The 27,495-nt window shown below is 38.4% G+C and overlaps 2 protein-coding genes across 2 annotated transcripts in view; one reads left to right on the top strand and one right to left on the bottom strand.

Moving 5' to 3' along the window:
* LOC102036422 (protein zyg-11 homolog B) overlaps nucleotides 1-20,076 on the top strand; it is a 22,190-nt gene extending 2,114 nt beyond the window's left edge. The window contains exons 2-14 of the mRNA XM_005422950.2: nucleotides 5,171-5,336; nucleotides 7,614-8,368; nucleotides 10,406-10,546; nucleotides 11,767-11,943; nucleotides 12,823-12,887; nucleotides 13,458-13,557; nucleotides 13,638-13,688; nucleotides 14,179-14,340; nucleotides 14,447-14,494; nucleotides 15,119-15,316; nucleotides 15,411-15,463; nucleotides 15,720-15,817; nucleotides 18,073-20,076. Of these exons, the coding sequence (XP_005423007.1) occupies nucleotides 5,171-5,336; nucleotides 7,614-8,368; nucleotides 10,406-10,546; nucleotides 11,767-11,943; nucleotides 12,823-12,887; nucleotides 13,458-13,557; nucleotides 13,638-13,688; nucleotides 14,179-14,340; nucleotides 14,447-14,494; nucleotides 15,119-15,316; nucleotides 15,411-15,463; nucleotides 15,720-15,817; nucleotides 18,073-18,263 (2,205 nt within the window). The 3' untranslated portion in view covers nucleotides 18,264-20,076. The remainder of the gene's footprint in view (nucleotides 1-5,170; nucleotides 5,337-7,613; nucleotides 8,369-10,405; nucleotides 10,547-11,766; nucleotides 11,944-12,822; nucleotides 12,888-13,457; nucleotides 13,558-13,637; nucleotides 13,689-14,178; nucleotides 14,341-14,446; nucleotides 14,495-15,118; nucleotides 15,317-15,410; nucleotides 15,464-15,719; nucleotides 15,818-18,072) is intronic.
* An 869-nt stretch (nucleotides 20,077-20,945) lies between these two features.
* ECHDC2 (enoyl-CoA hydratase domain containing 2) lies at nucleotides 20,946-26,259 on the bottom strand. The gene is made up of 9 exons (XM_005422951.2): nucleotides 26,111-26,259; nucleotides 25,408-25,495; nucleotides 25,018-25,104; nucleotides 23,778-23,870; nucleotides 23,132-23,188; nucleotides 22,536-22,723; nucleotides 22,058-22,108; nucleotides 21,660-21,707; nucleotides 20,946-21,192 (listed from the first exon to the last, which is right to left on the bottom strand). Exons 1-9 carry the CDS (start codon nucleotides 26,159-26,161, stop codon nucleotides 21,115-21,117), a joined length of 741 nt encoding a protein of 246 aa, XP_005423008.1. The 5' UTR covers nucleotides 26,162-26,259; the 3' UTR covers nucleotides 20,946-21,114.
* Nucleotides 26,260-27,495: the final 1,236 nt, after the last annotated feature.

Consider the following 27,495-nt stretch of genomic DNA (forward strand, 5'->3'; position numbering starts at 1 on the left):
GGGGCAGAGCCCCTCGGCCGGCCGGAGTGAAGACACAGCGCAGCCCAGCCGCCTGTGCCTCCTCCGGCTCCTGCCTCCACCAGCCCCTCACAGCACCTTCCCAGTGGGAATTGCTTTGTCCGGGGTCCGTCTGGAGGAAGCCGTGCCAAGGCTCGATGCGTGGGCCTCGCTGAGCTCTCCCGGCACGGAGCTGCCAAAGGAGCAGCCTTTCCCGGCTCCAGACAGGCCGGAGCTGAACATATGGGAGCTGTTTGGATTGCTTCTCTGCTCCAGGCATGAGTTTGCAGATTTGCTTTTCAAGGACTAGCAGGAACTTCCTGGGCAATCTAGTCTCATCCCTTGTCATTAAAAGCCTAATTTCAGTCAATCCCCTAATAAAGTTATGTGTCATTGTTATTGAAGTAGGTACATTTTGTGCCTGCTCATTAATCAGTGAACTAGGGTAGAATTTCATTGCTTAGCTATGTACTGATGTCTAAATTTATGGCAAAACTTCCAGTTCATGGCATTTCTACATACCTTTGTTGCTGTGCTTGCAGTGTGCTTCTCTTTTATAGCTTCTATAGTTTATATATATTGTGCTGTATTTATTTATGGGAGCGTTTGTATCTCTCACCTTTTGATCTTCTAGGCTAAGAAAAGCTGGGTTTATGTCCTGTTACCAATGTGCTTTTCATCCCCAGGGTATTCTAGTAGCTGTTACCTTTAAACTGAAATGGTGCGGGTATCTCATAACATAAATAGCTCTGTGAGATCTCCTGAGTGTCTTGAAAGTGACTTAATCCTTCCCTTTTTTGTGTGTGTGTTTGTCCTGGCACCTTCTTTGGCTGCTTCACCCTAGTTTTTTTGTGGTTCAGCACACCACTCTGGTTCCACTCTTTATAATTTCTAATTTATGAACTTGTTGCCGAAGTTCTTGATATTAATCTTAAAATATGTGGCCTTGCCATGTAGTTCTAATGTGGCACTATTTAATTTTAGATCTCCTGTGATCGCTGCTGACTTTGTATCAGTAGCAGCTTTAATCTCTATGTTCCCACTTCTTGTGCCAGAATAGTTAACGTTAAATTGGAGTTTTGAGCATAATCCTTCATTGAGTCTGACTAATAAATCACCTACTTCCGTTTAATTCCATTTAACTTAATTTAAATAGGATAATCATAAAGCTTTCTTAGTAGCATAAATCATGAAAGTGTTTATTTTTCACTGCCTTTCCTCTAGCACTCAGAAGAATTTTGATGGCTGTTGCTTGAGTTGCTGTTTCTTAATTGTTTTAAGAATATTCATTTTAAGAAAGTAAGTAAAGTTTTGGGGCTGTGGAGAGGTGGAAAACAGCTGGAAAACATGGTACATCCAACACCAAAACTGAGGCTCTAAATCACCTCTTATTTTCCTGTTAATGTTTTGAGAAAAACGACCACCACAAGTTGAAAAGTCCTTAATCCTGTACCCATCTCGTCCTTTGAGACTTCAGAGAGGGAAAAGCAGGTGGGGCCTGGCTTACAGAGACTTTGCATATTTGGGGTTTGTCGTACTGAGTGTATGTCAATTGGGTGTAAAACTTGGGGAGCACATCACAGGCATGGCTCTGTTAGAGATGGAATTGGTATTTGTGTGCCAGTGTTATATACTGATTTCTTGAGGGGGAACAAGAACCAGCCAAAACAAAACACTACTGATGGAAAAAAATTTGATTTTTAATGAGTCTCAGGGACAGAGCCTGTAGGAACTGAATCTGTCAGGCTGGAGTTGGTAGGATCACAACCTCTGTGATGAGAAAAACCCACACTGCAGTGGATTTTTTTTTTCCTTTGCAAAGCTAGATTGTAATGACTGACAGAAAACAGCAGTTATACCTGTTTGTTATTTTTCTTTAGGTATTGTTATATAAGCAGGTACTTCCCTGGTGATGCTTCCCCAAATAAGCAGGATTTTATTTTGATACTCATACTCAGCCATTATAGACTGGGTTTATAATGTTTGCCTTAAGATTCTTTAGCTTATTCCCAGTGCTTTAATGTGTCCCCTTAAGTTCTTTTTGCTTTATAACCGCACTTCTAAATATGTGTTGAGTATATTCTAGTGGTATTTAAAGCTGATTCAGGGAATTCTCAAAAGAAAATGTGGAGGATAGTGTTCTTTGGGAGAACCTTTCCAACATGAGCTTGAAGCTGAGCTGGTAACATCAAGTTGAAGCTGGTTTTGCATTTCAGATCACCTCTGTATTGGATTACTGTTAGAGGGCAGTAGCCAGGCACTTTACCCCATCCCCCTGCACACTTTTGGTTTGCTTTGATTATATTGAGCACTTTAAAAGTTTTTCTAAAAAATAATTAATTTAAATAAGCTTTTAAAAGCCCATCTAAATGCAGTTATTCTTTTTATGCTATTCCATAAGCTAGCCAGGTTTTAGATGTGTCACATTACTCTCATAATATATGTTTTAGTTAATGAAGGCACCCCAGCTTGCATCATGTAATTCATAATTCTGTGGTTTGGGGAATTAATTTTTATATTTGTTTCCTGACTACTCAATTAATTTGATATAATGAAAGAAACTGTGAGGTTAATTGAAATATCAGATAATTAAGATGACTTTGAAAAAGTAAAATAGCTTAATGGAAGTTCTACTTAAAAACTGCTGAGTGATGTTTATTAAATAATAACAAGAAAACTAAAGTGCTCTGCTATGGTTGACATACATTTATAGTGTCTCATTAGACAGAAAGTGATCAGAAATCAAATGCCAGGTTTGTCTTCAGCCTGACATTTAAAAGCAGAGCTAGAGAAATGAACCACTTAAATTCTGACCTTGTAAGAACTTAAATACAACTTTAACTGGGCAATATTGTCTTGAAGTATAGAGGAGTGAGAAACGGAATGCCTCCAGCTCCCATGAAAAGCTTCCAGACTGCATTTGAGTTGTTCTATTTCAGTAGCAGGAGTCTAGGAAATTGTTTTTAGGATGCTTGTCAGAGGACTTTATTAGATACAGATAAAAACATTTTGCCTGTCTGCCCAGGTTACCTCAGGAGCCTTTGTCAGGGGTGTTTGCTCAGCCTTTTGGCATCAAGTTGAAGAAATATTACAAATGTCTCCTATAGTGGGAATGAGTGGAGTTAATAAAAACAGAACTGTGTTGTTTGCAAGTGTAATTGATCCCTGCTTGTGCTTTTTGTTCCTTGATTGTATGGAGATGCCCTGCTGTGAACTTCCAGAGGGATTATGTAAAAATTAAACTTGCATTTCCAAAGGACAGATTGGCCACTCAGAGGTACTGGTTGAAAAAATAGTTTTCTGAGTCATATGCCAGTGGCCTATCTACAGGGCTAAAAATTCTCATTGGAGTTTGTTCACTGATACATCAAAGTATTTCAGCTTTTCTGGCAGACAGGAAGGAACAGTTCCAGGAGGAATGAAGAGAGACAGTATTCTGGTTTTGTCATCTTTGAGCATCAAATTAGAAACACAAGATCTAATGGAGATGTGGATGTCTTGGCTTCAGTGGGAATGATTTTCATACACCTTTGAGTAAAGATTCTGAGTTTTGTTTGACTCATCAGCTGTCATAGAAGTCCTGGGTGTATATATTGATTTCAAGTTTAAAAGGAAATTTTCCCATCTCACATAAAAAATGTACTATTTTAAAATAGTCAGGCATCATTGCACACTACAAAGAAACAAAAAGAAACATAAGACATTCACAATTCCAAATTCTATCCTTCATTTTCTTATCTCTTAAGATTGGAGGCAGCCAAAATTGCTGGTTCCTGGTATGGGAGCAAGTTACATCACAAAGTAACTCCTGTTTTTATAACAACACAGTGTAATAATAAAGTAAAAAATAATGAAATCTAAGCACTTAGCAAAACTGACTTAAAGGAATAAAAGTTGCATGTCAAAAACTGCAGGAAGAACTTGCATTTGAATAATTTGGAGATTTTACTTCCCAAGCCTGTACTTAAGTCTTCAGAAGCTATTAAACTGCAGTCTCTAATTGTTGTTAATACATGATTCATTAGACTCCATTCCATCTTTGTCCTAATGTGGTACCTCCCAGTCCTCAAATATGTGCACCTTATTTTAGAAGACTTATCTCTGTAACCTTATTTATATTTCTCCTCTATAACCTTTTACATATTTCAGTACTCCTGTGATCAGCATATTAGGCAAGCGAAGCAACTGAAGTTAAATGAACTGAAAAAGAAAGGTGAACTTATCCAGAATTTTCTGTATAAAAGGGAAGTTACTATTTTCCCGACAGATGAGATCTGACAACAGTTGATGCTGTTATTTTCAATATTGTCTGGGGGAGTATGTACCAGTCACTCGGCCTTCTTTTGTGTGGTGCTGGGGATGATTCACAGTGCTGAGAGTCATTCTTTATGTTGATTAATCTGTGTGCCTGAAAACAGTAGGTTATTATTAGACATAGAATAAAAAAACCCTTTCAGGTTTTCATGTACCAGTGTACAACCTCAAACTCTGAGGCAAAAGATCAAGTTTATATTCTGCCTTGTCCTTTGTACCCAGACTTCTGCTATAGATGATTTCCACGTGCAGAGTGCCTGGAAAGAGGAAAAGGATCACTGTAATAGATGTTATTTTATTGCTGCACAAGATTTGGAATTAAGCCAGTTCTTTTTGGATTTCATTTTTTGATGTGAAGCTCTAGCTGCCCTTTTCAGTGTTAAAAATTGCTCCTATGCATGTAATTTATCTACAATATCTGCATTTCTTATGTAAGTTGGTAGTAGACTTCTAATATGCATTGACTTAAATGAAAGATTAAAAGAAATGTTTTAAATCCAAAAGTATAATTTGATTTTTAAATCTTCTTTCAGTCTGTCTTAATTGATTAATTCCCAGTAGACTTCATAAATTAAAATTATTTTTCAGCCATTGCTTTTCTTCCTCTGGGAACACAAGTAGGGTTCAAAGCACAGCAGACGTGACTGGATGTGGTTCTGGGGGTGACTGGGGAAGGAGGCTCCCATCGGTTTGGCCAGTTGTTCATTGTGTGACCTGACTTTGTGTGGCTCTGAGGGAGACATCTCCTCTTGTAATATTTGCCAGGCTAACAAAAAAGACATTATAGAGTAATGGAAGGTTCATAGAAAGAATGACTTGACTAAATCCCCTTTGTTTCTTTGTGTTTTGCGTATGGCAGGAGGAAGCTTCTCCATATTCTTTACTTGATATCTGTTTGAATTTCCTGACTGCCAACCTAGAGAAGTTCTGCACAGAAAGGCAAGATGGGACATTTTGCTTGCAGGAGCCAGGAATGTTCCCTCAAGAGGTGGCTGATCGACTGTTGCAGACGATGGCATTTCATGGTAAAAACAATCATTTGTGGCTCAGTGGTGAACTTATTTCACTGGAATGTGACATTGCAGTTCTGTTATATTTTCTAGTAGAATCTGCTGCTGCAGGTGTTAAAACTGTGTTCTGTAATCCCTTAATAGAGAATTTTTGTTATTTTTGCTTTACACAGCTTCAGCTGAGCTTTGCATTGCAAATAGATCTAAACAGAAAGTTCTTAGTCTTGGTTTATGATTTTACTGTTCATTTATTTGAACATTCTTCAATCTTCTTTCAATCATTTCAGAAAAAAAGATTCTACTACTTCTAGCAACAATACCTCTTGAAGAGCATTTAATTAATTTTTTTTACTGTGTGCCCCTGTGATTAAGTTAGAAAAAAACCTTGTGATTCATTAAAACAGTTTCTCATCTCTCTTAATACTTTTATTGACATGGAATTATTTGTTTCAAAGCACTCAGTTTTAGAGTGGTATAAACAGCTTATGGTATTCTTACATTTTGTGTACTGGCTTACTGGTTCTCTCTGTCAGCATTTCTCTGAGGATAGGGCTGCCATCTTGGTTGCTTGCTTTAAGCATGATAAAATTTGTATAATAAAATTTCTTATCATGAAAAAGTAAAGGTATAAATTGTGCTAGAGTAGAGATAAGAGACCCGTTCCTTGAGATGCTGGAGACTTTTGTTAAAAAATGAGACATGACACTAGAAAAATTACTGTAAACAGACCAAACACCCTATCCTATAGATGCATATTTTATTTGGGTCTTTTATATACACTACTTTCTCATAAGGAGTTATTTAGAGTAGTCCCAAGAAATCAGATTCAAGGAAACTGAATTACCAGAAACTTACTACCACTGCTGGAAGTGGTGAAGACATTTCCAGACACCAAAATACCACAAACACAAAGAATGCAGGATGGAAAAAAGTGTGTGGCAGGTAAACTCAGTGTGGCTAAGGTAGGCCAGGGAGAGAGAGAGCTTTGGTCCTTAAATTATGAGATTAGCAAAAATTAAGAAGTAATTTAGTGATACTTTAACCAGACTGTAATTATATTTATTGCTTTTACTTTTTCTGCTCCATACCAGTTGTTCCATCCCATATTTTTGCTTTCCCTGAAAAAGAGGAAAGTAGTCCCCTGACTACTTGGTCAGAAGTGCCTGAAGCATTTGCTCCTTAGAAAGGTCTGCAAATCTTTATATTTGCCTTTGTCACAGAGGTAATTACTAGCCCATGACTTAAAGTCAAACTGTAGTGGCAATGGTGTTATTATTCAAATAGATTGCATTTTTGTTTCATTTTCTTTTTTAAGTATATGTGAAGATAGGAGATTAAAAGCTAGGAGTGTTGACATTTATAACCTTGTAGGAGCAAAACTAGGACATGTTCTTCCTACTCCTTTTGTGTGGATGCCTGTGCAGCTGTACCCTTCACACGGTTTTTCGTAATCCTTCTGTTGATAAGACACCAAGATTTCATATTTGTATATTCAATGCATTTTTGATAATTCAGGGAACTCAATGTATTGTTTCAGTTAGGATATTGCCAGTGTCTCGCAAGAAAAAGCTACTTTTGAATTCTTTCTACAGAGTAAAAACATACTAAACAAGATTGTTGCTTTTTCTTTATTTCATTGCTGTCTTTTTTGTCCTTCCCACCCTTTCCTTGCCCTCTTCTTTCTATTCTTTGAATCACTTTTTAGGTTTCTTTCTCACATTCAGCTTGTTCCTGAGCAACACTCCTACCTTCTTCATATAGGACTTAATTAGCTTAATTTAGTATTGATCCTACTTAAGAATTCAGTCAAATGCTAGATTACATAGTTAAAGCAAGATGAGAACAAGTCATTGATAGGTGGTGCAATCTTGAGGTTAGTGGAACTGTGGCCAGAGGAGAATTGCACTCAAAAATTTTGAAATTCTGCTTTTAGCACACTTCTAACCAGTTCAGTGAGAAAAATACAGCAAATGAGGGCAGCACTCTAATTGTTTATGAATCATACCCATATTTTATTTATTGTGTGTTCCATTTTCTGAACCAAACAGGTAACGTGCATTTACTGCTTCTTATTTATCTGTCCTATTCTTAAACCTGGAATTTTCCAGACATGACCTCATAATCTTCAAAGTGGAGTCACAAACGTAAGATTTTGGGATCGGTGGTGTGATGACCAAGGCAAACTACTTTGTAATTAATTTTCTCTGCCAACACTTTGTACCCTTTGGGTTTTTAATGTCCAAGTGGTGGTGTGTAACACTGGAGCCAAGCACTGATGCTGTTTTCCCACAGGGCTGCTGAACGATGGCACCGTGGGCATCTTCCGGGGCACCCAGATGCGCCTGAAGCGCGCCTGCATCCGCAAAGCCAAAATCTCCGCCGTGGCTTTCCGCAAAGCCTTCTGCCATCACAAACTGGTGGAGCTGGATGCCACGGGGGTCAATGCAGATATAACAATCACAGACATTATCAGTGGACTGGGCAGCAATAAGTGGATCCAGCAGAATCTGCAGTGCCTGGTGCTGAACTCACTGACTCTTTCTCTGGAAGACCCCTACGAGAGGTGTTTCAGTCAGCTGTCCGGGCTCCGCGCGTTGAGCATCACCAACGTGCTCTTCTACAACGAGGACTTGGCAGATGTTGCTTCGCTTCCCAGGTTGGAAAGTCTGGATATATCCAACACCTCTGTCACTGACATAACAGCACTCCTCACCTGCAAAGACAGGCTCAAGTCTTTGACCATGCACCACCTGAAATGCTTGAAAATGACCACAACCCAGATTCTGGATGTTATAAGAGAACTAAAATACCTGAATCACCTTGATATTTCAGATGACAAACAGTTCACATCGGACATAGCTCTTCGTTTACTGGAACAGAAAGATATCTTGCCTAACCTCGTGTCTTTGGACATTTCTGGAAGAAAACATGTGACAGATAAAGCTGTACAAGCATTCGTTCTGCAGCGGCCCACGATGCAGTTTGTAGGACTGCTAGCTACTGATGCCGGCTACTCAGAGTTCTTAACAGGAGAAGGAAACCTGAAGGTTAAGTGGGGGAATTAATTTCACTGAAAAAACATAATGTGCAGGGAAAACAGAGCTAATAGCTTGTAAATGTATGTGTGTGTAGGTTCATTTTTTTAAACTGTAATTATAATGACTGGCTTTAGGTGAAATTCCTACTTAATTTTGACACAAACTGCTAAGTTTATATAATACTGTATATATGCATATACTTGTAAGAGGCATCTGTTTTCTGTGCCTTTTCAGTGAACCTTAGAGCTTGATTTTCCATATCTAAGAAAGCTGAGCTTTGCCTTGTCTGAAGTCACTTAGTGGGATAATATTCTCTGGATTCCAGACAGTATCTGGCATAAGTCAGCAATGTGTAAGGGGTGGAGGTAGAATTTGCATAAGCTTTGAGCAGTTCATGATTAACACGGCAGATACAATAAAGCTGAATCACTCAGCTGCTGTTGTGCTCCATCACCACTGCTATTTCCACTTACAATATTTGTACCTATCTTGAAAGGGATTCTGGTGATGAATACATCACCTAAGAAGCAATAACTTAGCATGAAAGACTTCCTCTTCTTGAACAAATCCTCAATTACCTAGCCCCTTAGGATGAGATGATGTTTTCTGAAGTGCATTTATTTATCTTTTAGAGCCAGGCAACAAGACATCATTCCCTGTTCTGTAAAATCTGAAGGCAATTATTGGAGAATGAGCAGGTCAGAATTAATTAAAAAAAAAGTTGTTTTAGACATGTCAGTGGTATATTATCTTTGACACTGAGTTTTCCTTTCTGCTGTGTCTTGAGAATGATGGAAGCTGAAGAGGAAATGAGGAAGAGAGCCTAATGTGTCCATAGTTTAGTCTGTCTCCTGTGCAAGTCTAGTTTTCCACTTCAGTTTTAAAATTCAGAAGGCTCTTGTTTTAGGCAAGTGGAGTAACACAGCTACACAATTTTTGTATTTTTTTCCCCTGAAATTTGACAGTTGTTGAGGGCCCGGTCTCTTAGTACTTAGTTGTCACAGCTGAGTACTTAGTTGTCACAGCTGATAGCAAAGTGTCTCAGTGTTGAAATGCACAGAGAAAGCAAGTTCCCCTTTGGTGTGATTATATCCAGCACCAGGAGGTTATACCTCATGTTTGGTATAAAATAATACAATGTAATCCTTGCTGTTCAGAATAATTGCTTCATGGAGCTGTCTGTGCCATGAAAAGGCAGGAAGGAAGAAGGTTCTAGTAATGTGAAAGTCACAATGGACTTGTGGCACTGTGGTTAGCAAAATGCAGTTTGCATTCCTTTTTTTTTAAAGCATAATTGTCAAGAAGAGACTGAAGGCTATGATTGGTTTTATTCTTTTTTTTTTTGGTGACCTAAATTCATTAGTAACTCTACTGAAATATTAAACTGCTTAGTCTAGATACTGCTAAAGAGTAAACAAGACACAGAACTCATGGAAACAGCAGAGGTAAAATATTACTGTTTTTACAGCAGCCCTGTGAAATTTGATTATGAGCACTAGGCAGATATTATAGTTGAGAACATTAAACCAAATGGAAATTTTTCATGTAGGGTATAATTGGCTGTACAACATGTCAGTAAACAGGACTGCCCTGTTCTGATCAGTGGAGAATAAAAAAACAAAATCCAAGGTACTGTGAGTTCTCTCAAGTCTGTAATATATTCCTGATATCAGAAGTTTCAAAAAAAAATATGCCTATATACAATACAGGATGCACGGAATGTGACACTTTATATATGAACATTTTGCTTTTTTTTTGTATGTGCCATGTTAAGTAGAACAATTTCTGCTTGCTGCCCTAAGAATTTTAAAACACAGTGATTGCAGCAATGATTCATTAAATAGTAGAACTGAAGAATAAACCAGTTACACAATTTAAACAGAAAATATCATTAAATGGAAACTAGAGCAGGCTGGCAGTCGTTTGCTTACTGAAGGACTTGGCCAAATCACTGCCTTTGAAACTGCAGCTTTGCATTTTTTGAGAACAAAACTTTGCAAGTAAAATGTTGACATCTTGAACTAAAGATTATTTCTGTGTTCACAGGTGTCAGGAGAAGCAAATGAAACTCAGATTTCAGAAGCACTGAAGCGGTACAGTGAACGGGCCTTCTTTGTGAGAGAAGCACTCTTTCATTTATTCAGCCTGACACATGTAATGGAAAAAACTAAGCCTGAAATTTTAAAGGTAAAATAATCGTTTTGATGGTTCTCCTGTGTTCTTCCTGAGCTCATCCCCAAAAGCTGGTATAAATTAGTTTATAAGTTTTTACCTTTTTGGTTGTGTTTTTCAAGATTAAAATTGTAATGTTAAATAAAAAAAAGAACTATTTAAACACAAGGGATGTAGAAGATGCCCTGTAGTGTTTTATGTTAGGCAAAATTGTTCTCTATTAACAGAAATTATCTAAATTTAGTAGCCTGTAAATTGATTTTTTCACATACCTTTGAATATGATACGAAATATTCTTTAGATGCTGAATTCTGTCATTAGATCATATCTGTTTGGGTTCTAATCAAAGGTGTGTCTACTATTCACCAGACACAGCAGTACCTTCTGCTGATGCTCACAAAACAGTAATGATAAGGAAAGAATTCAGTGACAGCTTCTCTACTGTCACCCTCCAGCAGGGTAATGGGTGAATGGATATTGTTAGTGTTCTGTATGGGGCTGTAACCTGGAGCCCCGAAACTTCCTTAGAAATCCATTCTAGGCTTTGGCTTTCCATGTCTAGAACATTAGAAATGGTTTAAGTTTTGTGGGGATCCTAGAAAGAGGCACCAGTAGGACGCATGGTTTTTATTTTTCTTATCCTCTTCGATGTTGAACAAGCAGCCTTAAATTTGGCATCAGTGTCAAAAAGACTTTGTCAGTCAGTTATCAACAAGAAAATTATTATTATTAGGTGTTTATTTAGTGAGATCACAATCAACATACATAGCCAAAAACATCACTCAGGAAGAAGCTGCAAAAAATCTGTCCTGACCTAGCAGCTCAGGCTATGATTCCAAATGGCTCATCACCAAACAACAAGGCACCACATCATTACCATTGCACTGCAGAAACTCTGTCCTGCTTCATTCACCTCTGAAAGGGTTTGGTGATTTTATCCCAACCTGGCTCTTTCTAGGAATTTCTTGCAATCTGTGCAGCCTCTTCTTTGAGAGGTTGCTACAAGCTGTGCAAAAGGACTTGGAGCTGTAGAAGTTGCCAGCTTTGAATCGCTGAGCAGAAGGAAATGTTATTCCTTGAGAATTCCAATCCCACCAGATGGATTTCTCACTCAAGTACAAGGCAGAAATTGGGTGCTGTGAGTCATTGTTGTGGCCTGGAGCAGGAGGCAGATTGTTCATGGGGTCTGTGTGCAGATGAGTGAGCAGCTAACGTGGGCCACCCTTGTGCTGCAGCTGGTGGTGATGGGCATGAGGAACCACCCCCTGAACCTGCCCGTGCAGCTGGCGGCAAGCGCCTGCGTCTTCAACCTCACCAAGCAGGACCTGGCGGCCGGCATGCCCGTGCGGCTCCTGGCAGACGTCACTCACCTGCTCCTCAAGGCCATGGAGCACTTCCCCAACCATCAGCAGGTACAGGGCCAAACTCCTCTGCTTTCTGTGCCGTCCTCTGTCTTGTGGTTTCTCCACATCCCAGGACCTCAGGGAAATATGTTCATAGCAAGAAAGTTGTCGGTGATGGAGAGAGACAGGGAGACTGACTCGGTGTGATGGTGTTCACAGGGGTCTTAGAGTCAGATCCTTGTCTCTTCCCTCATCCTATGTTTCAGAAAGCTTGATTTATTATTTTATGATATATATTATATTACAACTAAACTAAAAGAATAGAAGAAAGGATTGCATCAGAAGGCTAGCTAAAAATAGGAAAAGAAGAATGATAACAAAGGCTTGTGTCTCAGACAGAGAGTCCGAGCCAGCTGACTGTGATTGGCCATTAATTAGAAACAACCACATGAGACCAATCACAGATGCACCTGTTACATTCCACAGCAGCAGAAAATCATTGTTTACATTTTGTTCCTGCGGCCTCTTGGCTTCTCGGGAGAAAAAATCCTAAGGAAAGGATTTTTCATAAAATGTGTCTGTAACAACTCGGTGATCAGAATCTGATTTTATTGTGGGAATCAAGCACTTATATACTATTTTAGGGAGACTAGTAATGTGTACTACAACGATTAGGTTGAAATCACATACACAAGCTTATGCATACAACAATATCTCTTGCTTGCATTGTTTAATAGGATTTTCTTTTTCTGGTAAACCTGTCTAATTAAATCATCTTGCTATCTAGATCTAATTTTCAAAGTTCTGTTTGCTTTTGCCAAGGCATTTTATCTATCAGTTCTTTTATGCTGATAAGGTCCAAAGTACTCTCTGTCTCGTGCACCCCAATAGAAAGTGTTCTGAAATTTTTGTGTTTCTAATGAAGCAATTGTTTTTCATTTCTCACAGCTGCAAAAGAATTGCCTTCTTTCACTATGCAGTGACAGAATCCTTCAGGATGTCCCATTTAACAGGTGAGTTTTAGATGTCAGTTGAAATGAGTTGTAGCATTGCAGAATATTTTTCTTCAGAAGCTTTGTTTCTGGCCCCAGTTTTGCTCAGTTTTAAATTATTCCAGCATGCTGAATTTATCTGGCCTATATTGTTTTAGGGCTGTTGACCCAAATATATACATTGAGTATGGGTCTGAAAAAATCCTTTGCTGTACAGGGGTTTTTTAACTTCACCTGGATGGGTCTATCCTTAATTCCATGTAACAGGAGTCAGCATTTCTCTGCGGTTGCTTTTTGCAGACATTTTTTACTTAAATGTTTTGTCCAAATACTTTGAAATGTGATGGTCTGCTGTTTCAGAAGATTGTGCCAAATTTTTCTTCCTTCTTTGGAAGCACTTCCTGTGCACTCTGATATATAATTAGAATTAAGTCAACAGCTTAAAGCTGACAGAGGGTCATACAATACCTCCAATTTCACTGTGTCTTTCTACTTCTACTGTGGTGTGAAGCATACTTCTGTTGTCTGTGTACATCTTTCTTTTACTAACGCTTATGAGACTTATGAAAATTACGTTTTTTTAACTTGCAGGTTTGAAGCAGCCAAACTTGTTATGCAGTGGCTGTGCAATCATGAAGATCAAAACATGCAAAGGATGGCTGTAGCCATAATTTCCATTCTTGCTGCAAAGGTATGGAAGTAAGGTTTGAGATGATAGGATAACATTTCTAAAGTCTAAAATAATGTTGATTTGCTTTTGTTTGTTTACAGCTTTCAACAGAGCAAACAGCTCAACTTGGTGCAGAGCTCTTCATTGTTAGGGTAAGTCAGATGATTTCCAGCCATCCCATCCTCTCCAGTATTCCTGAAGATACAAAGTAAACCTAAGAACAGATTAACATGTATTCATGTGAAAATTATTTAGAAGCTAAGCCAAAGTGGAAAACCTGACACAATTAATGCAAAGTAAGATAGCAAGATGTATCTTGATTTGAAATTCATTGTTGAGGGTGAAAGATGCTCAAAATGAGAATATGTGAAGTAAATACTGCTGTAAAGGTTCTGAGTTCTGTGGGTGGCTTTGTGCCATCTGTAATAGCCCTACACATGTAATTACTGTGGAAACAAAGGAATTCCTTTAGCAGGCAGAGGTAAAAAGTTTAATAGCCGGTCTATTTTGTATAGTTTGACTCTAAACATGTATATCTTTACTCTGTGTATAAATGACAGCTATGCATTGCCCACTTAGTGTAGAAAAAAGCAGAGGAGTTAATACATATATTGACATTTTGATGTTTTTTTTTTCTCCCAGCAACTTCTACAAATAGTTAAACAGAAAACAAATCAGAATCTTGTAGATACCACCCTCAAGTTCACACTGAGTGCACTTTGGAACCTCACAGATGAATCTCCCACAACATGTCGGCACTTTATTGAAAACCAAGGGCTAGAACTTTTCATGAGAGTCTTAGAGGTGAGGAAGGGGGGCTTGGTGGTGGATTATCAGCACAGGTTTATAATTAAAGCTGTTTCAATAATAAGCATAAATGTTTACTTGTTTTTGTTTCCTTTATCCACAGTCTTTTCCATCTGAATCATCCATCCAGCAGAAAGTTCTTGGACTTTTGGTGAGATGAAAAACAGTCCAAAATATATATTTTTAAAATTTTATTTTTAAGGATTTTTTTTACCCTGTGTTAATCTGAAAAATTAGTTTTTCATATCCTAATATTTTTATGTTCTTCTTTAATCCTTATAGTGTGTATTATTTGCAATTGGCCTGTTTTTGAACTATTCTGTGTTTCTTCAAAAGTTATATTGAAATTGATGGTTAGAGTAAATAAAAAGACCTTTTCAGAAACGAGAGTGAGGCTGCATATGAGTCCAAATACAAAAAGTAGGTTCAAAGTCAGCAGAATGTAGAATTTTGCACTGCTGAATTTTTTTAAAATTTGGCTCGAGAATGCTAAAGATAGCCTTTGATTTAGTGTAATCTAAATGCTAATGGCATAAAATCACTTAGGAGAAAACCTTTTTGTTTTGATGCAAATTCCTGCATAGACTGGAAAAATTTCTTAAAGCAGAAGTAGTATTTTGGCATGTGGTGGTCACTTGGATGTACAGAGATCTCATCTGAGTGTTTATCTGTGTCTACTCACACAATATAATTCAAGTTTGTGTTTATCTCCCTCACAGCATCTTATTTCTGTTGACATTTTCTCTTTTTTTTATTACTTATTTCCCCATTCCAGAATAACATAGCTGAAGTGAAAGAACTCCATTCTGAGTTAATGTGGAAGGACTTCATAGACCACATCAGTAAATTGTTGCACAGTGTGGAGGTGGAAGTCAGCTACTTTGCAGCAGGGATTATTGCTCATCTGATATCTCGAGGAGAGCAGGCCTGGACATTGAGTCGCAGCCAGAGGACATCTCTCCTTGAACAGCTGGTACAGAAATAATGGTGAATTTTATCACAGTCTTTTCTATTTTTTTTCAATGTTTGTATTTAACAGTCAATGTTCTTGGTTCTGTATTTTACAGCATACTGCCATTTTGAATTGGCCAACCCCAGAATGTGAGATGGTGGCTTACAGGTAAATATTGTCTTATCTTGTGATCAAGAGCTTAGGGAAAAAGAAGCATACCACATATCTCCTATATCTGATATTTGCAGGTAGTTGTCTTAAATGAGTTTTAGATGCAGCAGACCAGCCTCTTAATATTTATCAATGTTTCCTGTAGTTAACGTGTGGCTAACGTGTAGTTAACATGTGGAACAGACGTATGACCTCTGAAGTAATAGTATCTAGTAATAAAGCAAGTAACTGTTTCTTTTTTTTTTTTTAATAGGTCTTTCAATCCATTTTTCCCACTACTTGGCTGTTTCATGACACCTGGTGTCCAGTTATGGGCAGTGTGGGCCATGCAGCACGTCTGCAGCAAAAATCGTATGTATTGAGAGAATATTACCCTTAAAATTCTTATTTTTTGTATGTTATTCACTAGCATGAAGAGGGAAAAATAAGAATTTCTGGGGTATTCACTCCTGGGGCTTGACTAAATAGGGGAGAAAAAAAGAGTAGTAAAATTTCCTTACATCTCCTCTATTAACTGAAATTTTTCTGTTAGATGCATAGTGTTAATTCCACAATGTGGATTTGTTAATATTTAACTACATTTTTTGCTTGCACATGTGTTTTTATTCAAATAGAATATGCAAATATTAATGCTGGGCAACAAATTCCTTTAAATTAAGAGCAATGTCTATGGCAGGTAGCAGTGTCTTACTATGGGAACAGAAGCTATAGTTATTCCTCATCTCTAATTGCCTTTTTGCAGTAACTTGCTGTGACATAAATGTCATTTTCTTAATCTCTCTTTCTCATCTGCAAAATGAGCAGTAGAATGATTTGAGAGCAATTGATATTATGCACAATTGTTGGGAAAAGGAAATAAATCCCCCAACCATACCTAAGTGTAGGAGGGGACAAACCTTCCTGGCTTTTAATTTTGGGGTTTTTTTGAAATTTTTTGGCATGAATATATCTATATAAAGCAGATTTCTTCTAAAGTATTTAAAGTGTTTTCTGTGCCAGTTTTTAATCTCCTTGATGGCAGCATATCTGGGCTTGTTTATCCCTGTCCCATAAATCTTTATTTCTGCAGTGATAAGGCATCTATTCAAAACCCACCAATAACATCACATAATATATAACTGCACACAGAATACTGTTTTGCTGCCCTTCATAGAGCTCATAAATATGCCACTGTTCCCGGGGTACTGTCCAGAAATCTGTGAGATTTTTCACGATGAAGTCAGACTGTTCTGACAGAATTGTTTTACTGGTCAGATCTGGATAACAGATTTTAAATAAGGCTCTGTAATTTCTCTTTGTGCCTCAGTCCTGTTAATTTTGTGTTGTCCTATCTGTTCTATTTATTTTTGGTATTTTGTTTGCCCTCACATCTGAACTTTTAACCTGCTACTGAGGTTTGCATTGGCCTATTCCTGATTTGAGACCGAGACAGAATTCTTTTATTTCTCATGGTAGTTGATGCCAGAAGCTTCTGGACAAAGTTGCAGAGAAACCAAATGTTTGGTAGCAAATGTAATAACCTACTGTGGGGGAAAAAGTGTTTAATTCTGAAATATGAAGATGTATTTGGGAGGAAAATCTTCTGCTTTTGGTGCTTCGTACCAAGAAAGCTTTTAGTAGTCCTGGAGAGGAGATGGTTTTATTTTGACTCTCTCCTATAGATGACAGCGTAAACTAGTCTGGAAATAATTGGTTTAAATTTTTTTGTTTATTTTTTTTATTCTGCTGCTGTTTGTCTATGTCACAGTGACCTCAGTGAGGTAACCCAACTGAAATATTTGTAGTGCCACAGTAAATGTGATCCCCAGCAAAATGCTCAACATCAGCATTAAAACAAGTCTGGTGTTGCACCACTGAGATGAATGGTGAAATTGGGCCCATCTGAGGTAATGCCCTGTGGATTGCATTACAGTCATCCTGACCTTTCCATAACAACTTCTGCAGCTTGCACATTACATCCACCCTACAGCTCTTTTTATAGCTGTTCTCTGCTCTTAATAATGCTGCAGCTGATGGGGGTGTGATTTCAACTTACTGAATTCCAAAATGTAAGTGGAAGAAGCCCTGGAAAGGCATTTATAGCAACTTATAATTAATGAGAGGCCACCATCAATATATTTAGCAAACTATTGGAAGGAGCTAGTTTGTATTTGCTCTCCAAGCCTGGAGGCCTCCACAAATTATGTGGTATATCTGATACCATTTTTTGGTAACTGTTCTGTACCAAGGTTTTTGGGAAAGGGGCTATTATTACCTGGATACTTATAGACACTATAGTGCTTTTGATTCCCATTTCTTCTGGTTTATTTGCACTTTAAATGCCTGTAGAGGAGGTGGGGGGAAGAGAGAATACTGTGCATGTTACAGGGCACTTTCCAGTCAGCTGAGACTGACTGGTAAGAGACCTGATTACAGCTGGAGTCCTGTCCAAATAACTCTGTTGTGTTGTCACTTGTTAAAGTACTCATGCACTTCTGTGGACACTTTAGGGAGTGTCTTAAATACTGCCGGGAGACAAAAGTGGATTTCAATCAGTGTTTACAGTATCTCCTACCTTTACCCTAGATAATTCTAGTTTTAATTCCCTTTTTATAATCCTATTACAGCCGCCAGATACTGCAGCATGTTAATTGAAGAAGGTGGTTTGCAGCATTTGTACAACATCAAGGAAAATGTCCACACTGATCCCCATGTCCAAAGGATTGCTGTTGCCATCTTGGATAGTTTAGAAAAACACATTATGCGCCATGGGAGACCACCACCGTGTAGAAAACAGCAACAAACCAAACCAAATTGAAAGCTGCAGGTAGAGGAGTGTAAAGTATTGTCTCTGTAATAATCCTCTCTGATATGTGTGTAGTTGGAGTAATTTATAATCTATTGGTCACCATTAAAGTGATTTGCTGGTAACTGTGGTACCCAAACCATGTGTGGTAACCTTGCTGAATGTCACCTTTAATGGCAACCTTGTGCACAGCTTGTAAAGGGTCACAGCTTGAGCTGGTCATGCCTGCAGGGTTAGTGCTGCCTACCAGGAGATGGGACTTGTACAGATCCATATGCACAGCTGGAAAGAAGACTTCAAGGAGTATCTTGTTTGTGACTTCTGAGAGAAAAGGCTGTTCCATCCTTGTGATTGCTGTTCATAACACTGTTCACCAGTTTGGTGTTTGAATAAAACTGTGTGGTTGTGAGATCACCACTTACAGACTAAAACAAAAGTCCGTGCATGCAGGTGACTGAGAGACTTGTAACTAAGGCGACCAAAATGTCCATTGTCTCTTCACCCTTCTAGACACAAATGGGTCTTCAGCTTCCTTTTCCTTTTGCCTGCAAGCCATGTTCTTTTGTTTTCCTTACTGCTGGGATGATGCCTCTTTACAGTTCATTTCTCCAGAGTCCTCCCTGCTCCTGTCGAGGTGGGGACCAGCATCACATTCAGGGAAAGGGGAAACCCATGAAAGTAAAGCAGTAGAAACAGAACTAAAATGAGACAGTACTAAAAGGATGTCTGAGAATTGAAATTTTATAACAAGAATGGGGTTTTGTTGTGTGACTACTTTTGGTTGTGTGTGATATCTTTCTTTTGTTTTTAGAATACTCATGGGGATAGGAGAAGGCTCATTAGAGCAAAATAACTGCCATGACTTCATCATGGAGGGGGTTGCATGTATTCATAGAAGGCTGGGATATTTGGTCACCTTATTTATAAGAGACTAATGATTGCTCTCATTTTCTGTAAATATTCTGTGAGTATTGTGCAGTGATTTATATTTCCAAGCCATCACAGTGAGTGCAAAGCATCACCCAATGTTCTGTGTAAGCCCTGTGTCACTTGCATTGTTTTGTGGAGTATGAAATTTTACATAAAGATGCTAATTGTAACAACTTATTTCTTTCTTGGTTACCTTTGGGTTTCAAACCATGTGTTGAATGAAACATATTGCACAGTGTACAGATGCCTGATACAATGCAAGCGGTGGAAGCAAACTGCATGTCCATTCAAATTTAATTTCAGGTGTTGTTTTTGTTTATCTGCTTAGTTTCCATATTTCCATGGCAACTGATTTGATATTCAGAGACTCTTCTGTAAATATTGCGTAATTGAATTTAAAAAGAAAACTTATGTTTGGTAGCTTACCAGCAGAAATGGCTTCTTCATGATGACTGTATTTTACTATTTTTAAATCCTTTCCCTCCCAACTCCCATCCTTCACATAAAAACACCACCTCTAATCTTCAATAACCTAATTAATGTGTATTTCAGCAACCTCAAAAGGTACTGATCCAGTAACTTAATCAGTGTTGTGTAATTGTTTTTTGTACTAGAGTATAATTTTGGCTGGCATCATTTTAATCTGTGGATCTGGTTATATAAAGTTTTCTCAATTCCAACAGAAATTCAGCTGGCTGTAGCTTTGAATTATGAAAGTGATTTAAAAATTAAAAACAGCCTACAGGCTTTTACCCACCACCCTTCTAAGATGTCTGCTATGGAATTTCCTTTATACATGAAATGGAACACAAAACTTGTCAAAATTGGTGTCAATAGAATGAATATAAATCAATTGCTACAAGATTTTAAAATAAAGATGACAACTCTCCTTACAGTGCTGTCTTTTCCTAATAACAGGAGAATTTGCTGAAGCAACTTACCTGAAAAAAAATAAATTACTCCATGCAGCACAAAATGCAAGGATGATGCTGGCATCAGGCCAGATGTTTGAGAGACGTGTCACTTCATGAAGTTCTGCAACCAGCAAGGAGAAAGATGCTAAATACCCATTTTCTTTTGCTCCCCCACATTTCAGGCAATCAGTGAGCAGAATTCTTTCAAGCTGGAAACTCTGCCTGCCTACAAGGTATAAGTGCACTATATCTGTTTGTATATGCCACTTGTAGGAAGGTCTCTTCATACTCCTGTGCAACTTCAGGAGTTTCTGCCAGGGTAGAATAATTCTGGAAGCAACTTTCAAACTTTGTGTTCCACCTGTAGCATTTGCCATCTTTTGTGAAGGCTGAAAGTCCTGACTCCGCTTTACCTTTGTGGATCTTTACAGAGAAAATTTGTATGTGTATAATTTGGTAAGGTTCCCACACACTTTTAGCACAAGTGAAACTGTGGTTTCCTTTGATACAATCATGGCATGAAGTTCCAATGTGGTAAGCCACATCTTATTTTGATAACCTATCAAGCATTTCCTATACAGCATTTCCTAAAACCATGTTTGCTGATTAATTAATTTTTCTTTGAAGGCCCCAGTCTAGGAAAGTAAGAAGCTGTAGAGCTAAATTGTGTGGCGTGTTTTAGTGCTGGAGAACCTCAAAGCAGAAGGAGAAAATAACTTCCAGTCAGCTAACAGAGGAAAACAGGTGATGGAGAGAGATGATGTGCCCAAGCCAAAACTTCTCCACATTCCTTACCTGACATCTGTGTGAGAGCCATAACCACTGACTTCAGATGAACATGCTTTAAAGATCAGGAATACAAAGTTAAATCTTTATTTGGAGATTTGTACTGAAAAACGATCCAGTGGAATAGTTAGAAATGCAGTCCAAGGCAAGGAGTTAAGTGCACAGAATGGTGTCATAAAAATAATCCTAAGAAATCAGTGGATCTCCAGAAACTCAAGGGGAAGCAGAAAGCGTCATTTGCCAGTGAACCGAGGTGGTCGCTTCTCCCTGAAGGCAGCCATCCCTTCCTGACGGTCTTTGGTGGGAATATTCTACATGAGAAAAGAAATAAAACAAAGAGGTATGTTTTCCATTTACAAGTCTGATGTGGTTTTAAGTCCTGACTAATTTGGCAGTAGCGGTGTAAGACTAAGTTTGCTTTTCTTTCAATGATACATAAAATTCCATGTTTAGCAATTAGGAAAAAAGAGACAGGGTTGTAGTGTAACTCACAAACAAAGCACCTAAGAAAAAAAACATAGATCTATATAGGAAAACAGTTTTCCCATAATCTTCATACTTCATCATCTTAAAATAGGCTGAGAGACACATTATATTGTAGTATTGTAATACCCTGTATTGTTTCATTAGCTGAGAAAGATGCATGCTCTCAAAACTTGCCACAGTAAACTTCAGGATGAATTATTTTGAATTTATTAAACTAAAGCCATTTGTAAAGCTCATTCTATAACTAACATACAGTTGTTCCTTTCAGGAATGAATTCTGAAGGCAGATTACCTGGGCATAACACATCCCCTCAATAGCCATCCCTGATGCAATGTCAACCTGGGAAGGAGAGGAAAAGGTGTGAGGTTTGTCTGAAGTACAGCCCTCAAAGCTACTTCAGAGCTCTCAAATCAATCAGAGCAGTCAGTCACTCTCAAACAGTCAGTGAAGTGATCACAGTGATCTTCACTCCAAATTAGAAGTACAGTATTACTATCCGTAGAAAAAAAAATCCTGCTATTTTATTTTTATCTTTAAAGAAATCTTTTAAAACCTCTGAAATGTTTTTAAATGCCTGATATAAAGCAAAATTTTATAACTCAGCTGTTCTAAACATTTTTACTGTAGTAATTTGTAAGAACTGCTAGTCTTTTCATTCACTTCAGTATTTAAACAAAAATAATTATTACCTCCATTCCTTTGTTTATTGCCAGTTTTCCCATTTTCACAGCAAACGGTGCCTTTAGTAAAAACAAAAACCACAACAAATACTTTAAAATAATTAAATTCACATTAATTTATAACAGATGAGTTGTTATATTATTATTTTGCTCCAAATGACATTTTAGTCCACAGAATTCTGCAGTAAGTTAGTAAGTATTTTATAAATATCAGTTTGGTGTTGTGTGCAGTTCACAGATGAACATGGTGTGAGTTTCAGTGTCCTGTAGATCTGTGTGGCTGCAGCTGGGGGCTAAACCTGCCCTGTGGGTTAAAAACTTGTTCCAACAGAAACTGCATTCACAAAAAGGAACAGACTTAAAGAGACTTAAAGATCAGGAACCACAGAAGCAGTATTTCAGAGAAAGGAATTTCAGGTGTTTGTTTGCTCTCTTAAGGGGAGCACAAACACTGTCTTTACATTGGTCCCATGAGCAATGCACTTACCTGGGGCAGGATTTCTTTAGCCAAAGTTAAAGCTCTCTGGTAAGCTGCATCTCCCTCGCTGTTCTGTGGCACTGAGTGATTTACCAGCCCCATGGAGGCTGCCTGTTCTCCATCAACCTGTCTGCCAGTGAAAATGAGTTCCTTGGCAAGACCTATTCCAACACATCTGGGCAGGCGCTGGGTTCCACCTTAGGACAACAGGGAAAACACCATTTTCCATTTCTGACAAATGCCTCACTAGTATTTTGTCTCCTTATAAAACAAGGAACCTTAAAAAATAAAGGGATCATATGTTTCTTTAATAACTACTAGCTGAGTATGTTAACATTTTTAGAGGCATCTGAAAGACTTCAGTATTTTGATAAAAAAGAAAAGGTGTAAAGGGACTTTCCTACATTCAGAGTAAGTCTGAGACAGAACTCTTGATTCATAGATCTCTCATGACTGTAAGATGCTACTTCTAATTTACATTCAAAATACTTTAAGTGTTCAAGAACACACTATAATGGCAAAAATATTTACAATACAGCTGAGAAAGTGAGATTTAATGAATATTAATGAAGGTTTAATGAAGGTTAAGATTTAATGAAGGTTACCTGCTCCAGGCAGAAGTCCTCGTGTGGTCTCAATAAGGCCCATCTTAGCTGATGAAGCTATAAAAAAAAATAAATGTAGAGTTAGCTACATTTTGATTTGTATTACTAGAAGTTTTCCAGATTGAACTGATCAATAAAATTAGAAACTGTCAATACTGAGCTGGAACTCTATTTATCCAGGTAGTCAGAAAGTTTGAATACTACAGTATTTATTCCATGGCTGTCTCAAGTCTGCTTACCCCAGTGTAGCAATTTTAGCTAGAAAAATTAACCTCGAGTCCCTTCTAGATAAAATATGATGGATGGAGACATCAGAAGAAATAAGTCTTCCAACCCAAAATGATTTAAGCTGGGAAGGTTAGATCTAGCCAGAGTATATCTGATCCAGTATTAAGTTACTATAACTATTCAATCTTACTAATAAATAGTTTTCTAAAGGAATCCTAATCTTACCTAAAAATAGGCTTTACTTTTTAAGCATGGGAACTACTATCCAAATAACTAAATGTCACCATTTCTGTACAACCTTCTCTTAAATTTCTCTCAAGCTTCTGGATTCCATTAACAATCCCCTGTCATGTGTGTAAGTTCTCTTTAAAATGCAGCCATCAGTTCCCAGGAGGTTGCTCCACTGAGCAGCACAAACCTGCCACTCGGAGGTCACAGGCCAGAGCCAGCTCTAATCCGCCACCCAAGGCGTAGCCATCGATTGCAGCGATCGTGGGCACAGGCAGGGCAGCTGCAGAGCAGAGCACAGATTGCACAGTTGTGTTCCACAGGTTCTGTTTCACATGGCCCTGGAATTTAGATCCTTACGTTCTAAAGCTTTCAGTTCAGAATTGCTCAAGGACTCATTTTCTCCTGCCACAAGTTTTCGGTCTGGAAACAGTAAAAATTATCTTCTTGCACTTCTCCCTTCTTTGTAAGAATGCAAAACATGCTTCTTCCATGCAAAGAAGCTTGCAAACAAAATACTGCAATGCAAAACAGGATCAGTCCTCTCTTTGCAAATTTATGACATGAATAATCATCTGTTGCAGATAACAGCCAAAGAGAAGATACCATCCCTAGGCCCTGTCATAATGCTCAGTTTTTGTGGTGCTTTTGTTAGCCAAGGCTCCTGAAAACAGGAACAGTAAACACTGTTTAACTAGGTTACCTCATAGCTGAGGAGCTTGATGTACCTGGAGATTAGCTTCTTGATACTTTTTTAAATACTCAGGCAATTGGATGCAAACTTCTGACGTGAGCTGGTTCTCTGCTGTATCCACCCCTCTGACTGCTCCTGTCATTTTCTAAAAATTATTACAATTCTGATTGGTATTTTAGATTTGACTTTGGTACTTCTTTCTAGTGAGAGCAGAATAATTAATAAATAGAGGAAGAAAACTACTTGCAGAAGCTCATATTCATTTTGCAAAGAAAAAGAAAAGGGAGGTGAGGGAGTTGTAGATACAACCCCCCCTGACATTGCACAAATCCATTTAGCAAATCCATTCAGAGATTCAAATCCACGTTCTTAGGTCTCTGCCACATTTTGAGTGTTTCTGAACATGTACTGGAAGTGGGACAACCAACACAGCACTTGCCTCCCAAGGATTCCACAGAAGTGTGGAATAAATAAATAAATGCTTTCTTGGAGCAGGTATTTATCACATAGGTGTGTATGTGCTTTGTTGTACATAAGAAACACATCTTGTCCTTGGAGGGGCAGCAGGATGGTTGGGATTTAATTCTAATTGGATCTTTCTTTCAGGCATAAGCTGAAGCCATTTGGAAAACTACTCCTGGGTAGATAACCTGCTGGCTATTCCCTCCTTCAGCATTTCTGAATGTTTCACTACAAGTGGTCTAGGATAAATTTTCCAACTGATGTAATCCTTTACCTATTTCATCCATAAGATTTCTCAGTCTTCTAACAAACTCTCCAACTTCTGCATCATCCATCTTTGCACGTTCCTTTAAGTCTGCTCCTAAATAAAGGAGAAAATGTTTGGAATCCAGGAAAAGACATCTGAAATGTTCCCTCCTGTCCTTCTGAGAGGACAGACCATTTAAAAAGTCTGAGATACAGCATTCCAGTTAAATAAGGTCCATGGAAGTTGGAGGGTGGACATTTGGGCTGCTGCAGTAACAAGGGTGCCCCTCTGTGCCCTTTTGACAGATTTATTTTAATTTCTTTTAGCACTCATTTCCAAGTGCATGATCTGATTGGCACACAGCCCTAAGAGCCACCATATTTTTTGAGAATAGTTTGCAGAGCCTTTGCTACTCACCTGCACAGAACACTCCTTTCACCTGGCTCTTGAACACCACCACCCGCACCTGCTCATCAAAGCGGAGCTGTTCCAGGGCACTGAACAGCTACAGGGGAGGGAGTGCAGAGAAGAGAAGAAAAAAATTTAAGCATGTGGATATGCACTGAAATGATAGCAAGTTCCTAATCTATGATAGAAGTATTTTGGTTTTTTTCCCTGCAGGTGCCAGAAAATTCATGGAAATCATGTCAGTGGAACCTGCAGGTTTTTCCACTACAAATTCAGAATGACACATTTTCCCATCTCTTTTTTCCTTCTGCTTAGAGATGAACCTTTGCTGTATCTAAAACTTCCCTTCCTGTCCAGGCATGAGCCAGACCTTCTATAGGATGTATCATCCTTGAACAGGTCACCTACTAAGGTGTGACAATGAGTATGCTTTTGTTGTAATGACACAAGTAAGGACATTAGCTTGCATCTGAGTTAACTTCAATAAATTAACTTAAATTAGCTAACTTAAATAACCCAGATATCCCTGTCCACATGTGAGGCGGTAACCGTTACATTCTGTTTTTCTCAAGGTTCACCTGTCTTGTCCCAATGCCATTTCCCACTGCCCTTCATCGTAAGGTTTTTTTTTTAGATTTCCCACAACTATTCTCACTGCAGTTAGTTATTGATCATGGTTCCAAACACACTCAAAGGCCAGGCCCATACTCACTTCATTTACAAATACTTTTCCCAGTGAATTTCTCGCGTGGGGTCGGTTCATTAGGATTTCAGCAATACCTTAGTAATAGGAGACAATTTCAGTTATACTTCATTTAGTTCTCTGACACAGTAATTCAACTGGGAATAATATCTGCTTATGCTGTATCTTATCCTTCCTGAAAATGCATATAAAGTATATTCTAAAACAATCAGTTATTTTAAAACTGCATCATGTCTACAAAACCCAGTTATGCAGAACAACTGTAAAATTCAGTGGGCCTGTAAAAGACTATGAGGAAGCAGACTTTTAGCAAATGATCAGGACATCCAAGAACATATATCTTAGAATCACTGCAGAAATGGGAAAAAAGCCACAAACAACAAACCAAAACCCAAATGATCCATCTTAGATTTCTCCTGTGAATGTTATTTAATTTATTTTTTTATTGTACAGTCTTGCTGTTTTCCAGTACATTCCATAATGAAGGAAACCATTCTCTTGGGATTGTTGTTTGCATGGGAATAGCACACAGAGGTCACACTCAGTTAATGTTCCAGAACCATTTTGAAAGTGAAGTCCATTTAATTTCAACATTATAAGCTCATCAGCAGAAAGGACTCTACTCAAAGTTCCTAAGTCCAAGCAGAAAAATAAAACCACAACATCTACCTACTTCTCCTTAGCACATGTGATTTATAAATTATTATCCAATGTCTTCTGTATGCTTTGGAGAGAAAAAAAAAAATCTCCTGTTTTTTTGTCTGGACTTCTGCTCACTTCCCAAGCCTTAACATTGGAAAATGCTGTTGCTGTGCTGTAGGTGCACAGCTGTACCTTGCACCTGCCTTGCTTGGTCTTTCTGCCCTGCTGGAAGGTCTCCATTTATTCCTCTGCCTATGGCCGTGGCCAGCTACTGAACCAGAGATGTGTGGCACTGGAGCGGAGACACAAGTGAACAGGGGCAACCAGCAAAGGAAATGTACAGCTGGTAACTACCTAATGTCTTTGTAACCAGCAAAATACGAGAACTGCTTATAAACTCCTGCAACAGTTACACAGAAAGTAAATCCCGGCCAATCTGAACCAAACCTCAAACTACTTCGTGGCTCTCATGGATAAATGTGTCAAGGTCCTTTCCTACCTTTATCACTGCACGTTAATGCTGTTCGAAAAATCTAAAGTATGCAAACCAGAACTTCCTGCGTTGAGGTCGCATGCACGCATAACTTTAGGGGGGAAAAAGTATCTAACTCTTCATTCTGCAGCAGCGTTCTTGTAAAAAAAGTATCAAGGCATTACTGAAAGCAGAACAACAAGGAGCGCCCCGGGCTCGGCAGGGCTGTCACCCACCTGTGGGGGAACACACGGCCGCGCTCACGCCAGGCCGAGCTGTT

The sequence above is a fragment of the Geospiza fortis genome, unplaced genomic scaffold (genome assembly GCF_000277835.1).
Source record: "Geospiza fortis unplaced genomic scaffold, GeoFor_1.0 scaffold396, whole genome shotgun sequence".
Taxonomy (NCBI): domain Eukaryota; kingdom Metazoa; phylum Chordata; class Aves; order Passeriformes; family Thraupidae; genus Geospiza; species Geospiza fortis.